The 3,273-nt window shown below is 38.8% G+C and overlaps 1 protein-coding gene across 1 annotated transcript; it reads left to right on the forward strand.

Annotated features, from left to right (window-relative positions):
- On the forward strand, positions 1 to 2,495 carry mnx1 (motor neuron and pancreas homeobox 1). Its single transcript, XM_077227303.1, has 3 exons — positions 1 to 525; positions 1,821 to 1,981; positions 2,203 to 2,495. Exons 1-3 carry the CDS (start codon positions 27 to 29, stop codon positions 2,479 to 2,481), a joined length of 939 nt encoding a protein of 312 aa, XP_077083418.1. The 5' UTR covers positions 1 to 26; the 3' UTR covers positions 2,482 to 2,495.
- The last annotated feature ends 778 nt before the right edge of the window (positions 2,496 to 3,273 follow it).

Below are 3,273 nucleotides of genomic sequence, written 5' to 3' on the forward strand. Positions count from 1 at the left end.
GTGAATCTGTTTGTGAGGTGGGCCAGATGGAGAAATCTAAAAACTTTCGAATCGACGCGCTTCTAGCTGTCGATCCACCAAAAGTGCAGACCTCGCCGCTGGCGCTGGTCACCTCCCTGCCCACATCTTCCATATCATCCTCCTCCGAAAGTGTCCAGGCGTCAGATTTGAACACGAACTCCGAAGCACTTCGGAACGAGACTCCTTCGCCCCCCAGGATATCATCTTGCGGCTTGATTCCCAAGCCGGGTTTCTTAAACTCTCCACATTCGGGCATGGTCGGACTACACCCTCAGAGCAGCACCGGGATTCCTCCGCAAGCTCTCTACGGTCATCCAATGTACACATATTCAGCAGCAGCGCTCGGTCAGCACCCGGCACTGTCGTACTCATATCCGCATGGGTCGCACCATCATCATCATCCCAATGACCCCCTCAAACTCACCGCCAGCTCCTTTCAGCTCGATCACTGGCTGAGGGTCTCAACTGCGGGAATGATGCTGCCCAAAATGGCAGATTTCAGTGGTGAGTTCAATTTGAAATGCATATGGATATAGGCTATATTTATAGCCTTAGGTAGGCCTATAGGCTAGGCTTAATTATTATAAGCCCATTATTATTATTATTATTATTATTATTATTATTAGTAGTAGTAGTAGTAGTAGTAGCCTAGTAGTAGTAGTAGTAGGCTAGTAGGCTATTTTCAAATCGTAGCCTATTTCATCATATTCAAAATATGTTTTTTTCTGTAATTCCTTAATTAGCCTGACGTGGTACCCTATTTTGAGTTTAGAGAATAGCCTGTTTATTTTCATATGTAGGCTATGCTGTAATAAATAAAATTAGGCTAATCATTTAAGATTGCACAGAGCAACGGATCACAGTAGCCTGGTCTAACAAGCGCGTGCAGGGTCAGTAAAGCTGTTCTTTGACTGAGACTGTACGAGCACTCTCTTTCAAAGAGGGGCTAAAATGGACAGATAATGGACAGAGGGAAAGTGGCGGACGAGTGTGAAAACCACAGCCTGCCAACTGTGTACACTGCAGACACTGTCTCTCTGTTCCGCTGCTCGTCTGCAGATTTTCTCAAACCTCTCCCAAACAAATCAGACAGGGTGGAAATGTTACCAGATGTACTGACAATGCCGTGGCACATAGAGGCAATGTGTGATTAGGAATTGCTCTGGGGGCTTTTAAGAATGAGAGCTTTTAACATTTCTTGCCGTCCCATTCTATAAATTGCATTGTGTATTAAAAATCCGTTTGTGTTCTTATGCTGCAGGCTACAGTGCACTAACTCTGCTGCTGGGCCTAAATTTAATATATATATATATATATATATATATATATATATATATATATATATATATATATATATATATATATGAAAAGCAGTCTCTAAAATAATTTAACGTTTCAGTGCAGTAGCATTTTCATCAAATAGCCTAACACTCAAAGTTTTTTTCTGGTTTTCTTTGGAGATTACGAAAATTGATGTGTTTGTATTGCATTATAGTTTTGTAGACCAGTGCATAGGCATATCTGGGTTCTTAACACCATCAGTTTGTAGGTGGTTTTCTAAAAAAAAAAAAAAAACGGAGTAGCCTAGGCTACAAAAAATATTTGCAGAACTTAAAATGTTATTATATTGTAAACATTTAGCTAAATTTGTTTTGGTTCTAATTGGAATAGTTCTGTTTTTAAAACAACATTTGCAACAATAGCCTATAAACTTTTAAATTAATTTATTTCTGCTGTTTTACGAAATATATGCTGAAATATAGACGAAATATGATGAATTATAAATTTTGTCATTCTAGGCCAGGCGCAGTCAAACTTACTCGGGAAGTGCAGAAGACCAAGAACCGCGTTCACAAGCCAGCAGCTCCTTGAACTTGAGCATCAGTTTAAGCTCAATAAATACCTATCGAGACCAAAACGCTTTGAAGTGGCCACATCTTTAATGCTAACAGAGACACAGGTAAACCTTCAGATTTTTTTAACGCATCGCCTGGAAAACACTTCTGTAGCCTAATGGGAAAAAAAAGTATTGTTATAAATAATGTTAAATGTTTTTAATAAATTATTATATAAATCTGTTTAAATTAAATATGGCTGATTAACATCAATAACGTCAAAAAAATGCCAAATTCGATTAGCTACTGTATTTACGAATGAGAAATGTTATGTTTTTATTTCCAGGTGAAAATCTGGTTTCAGAACAGACGTATGAAATGGAAGCGCAGTAAAAAGGCTAAAGAACAAGCCGCTCAGGAGGCCGAGAAGCAGAAAGGCAAAGGAAATCAGGACAAAATGGACGGACTAGAGAAGGACTTCCAGAAGCTAGATTCAGTGAAAAGCAACAGAATACGGGACTTTAGAGACAGTGACGACGAAGGAGAAAATTACATGCTGAATTCATCTGATTGTTCCTCCGAGGATGAACGAACCAATGCCAGTGATATAAGTCCACAACCATGATAGCCTACTTATTTTACCACAAAAAAAAAAAAAAAAAAATACCATAAAAGAGAAGTATGTGATATGCATGTTATCATCTTGCAGTCATTATGGAAAAGCTGAGGTGGACGCGTCCACATGAGCTGATAGGCAAAGGCTACTACTTTCAAACATTGACTGTATAGGCCTATTTCTCCTGAAATAGGCTATAGCCTGATGTAATGGTTGCAGAGCATGTGGTAAAATCGCATCTCATCAAGCATAATAGATGAGTAGGCCTATATCACTATCAGTAGACCTAATAATTAGCATCATTAAGATGATCTTATTCGATAACCACTTGTTATTATTTTCTGAACTCGAGTGGGATAAAAATAATAATCTACAGCCAGAACCATATGTGATGTTTATTTTTATACAATGTATTTATAACAAAATTGCTTTTAAAATGCATGTAAATTATTGTTTAGGTTTATCAGTTACACTTTGTGAATACACTTTTTTTTTGTAATTTTGGGGGGCCTTTTTTATTTGTGCCAATGTTGAACTAGTATATTCCATTACAAGCGTGAAGGAGGAAAACCCTCATCAACAAGGTTGGATGTGAAGCGGTCTCTTTCTCTTGACAGTGGCATGGTCGGGTCATGGGAATCGCCGTTTATAGAGCTCTCATATCCGTGCAAATGTGCGAGTAAGCATACTCGAATATGGCCAAACATTTCTCACCACTGCTGCAATAGCCACCCAATAATGAACCTTTGAGACAAAGCCCATCCATCATCACAGCACATCACAGGGCCTATTCTAGGTGTC

This window comes from Siphateles boraxobius, unplaced genomic scaffold (assembly GCF_051911475.1).
Source record: "Siphateles boraxobius isolate OS27281-9 unplaced genomic scaffold, OSU_SipBor_1 130, whole genome shotgun sequence".
Taxonomy (NCBI): domain Eukaryota; kingdom Metazoa; phylum Chordata; class Actinopteri; order Cypriniformes; family Leuciscidae; genus Siphateles; species Siphateles boraxobius.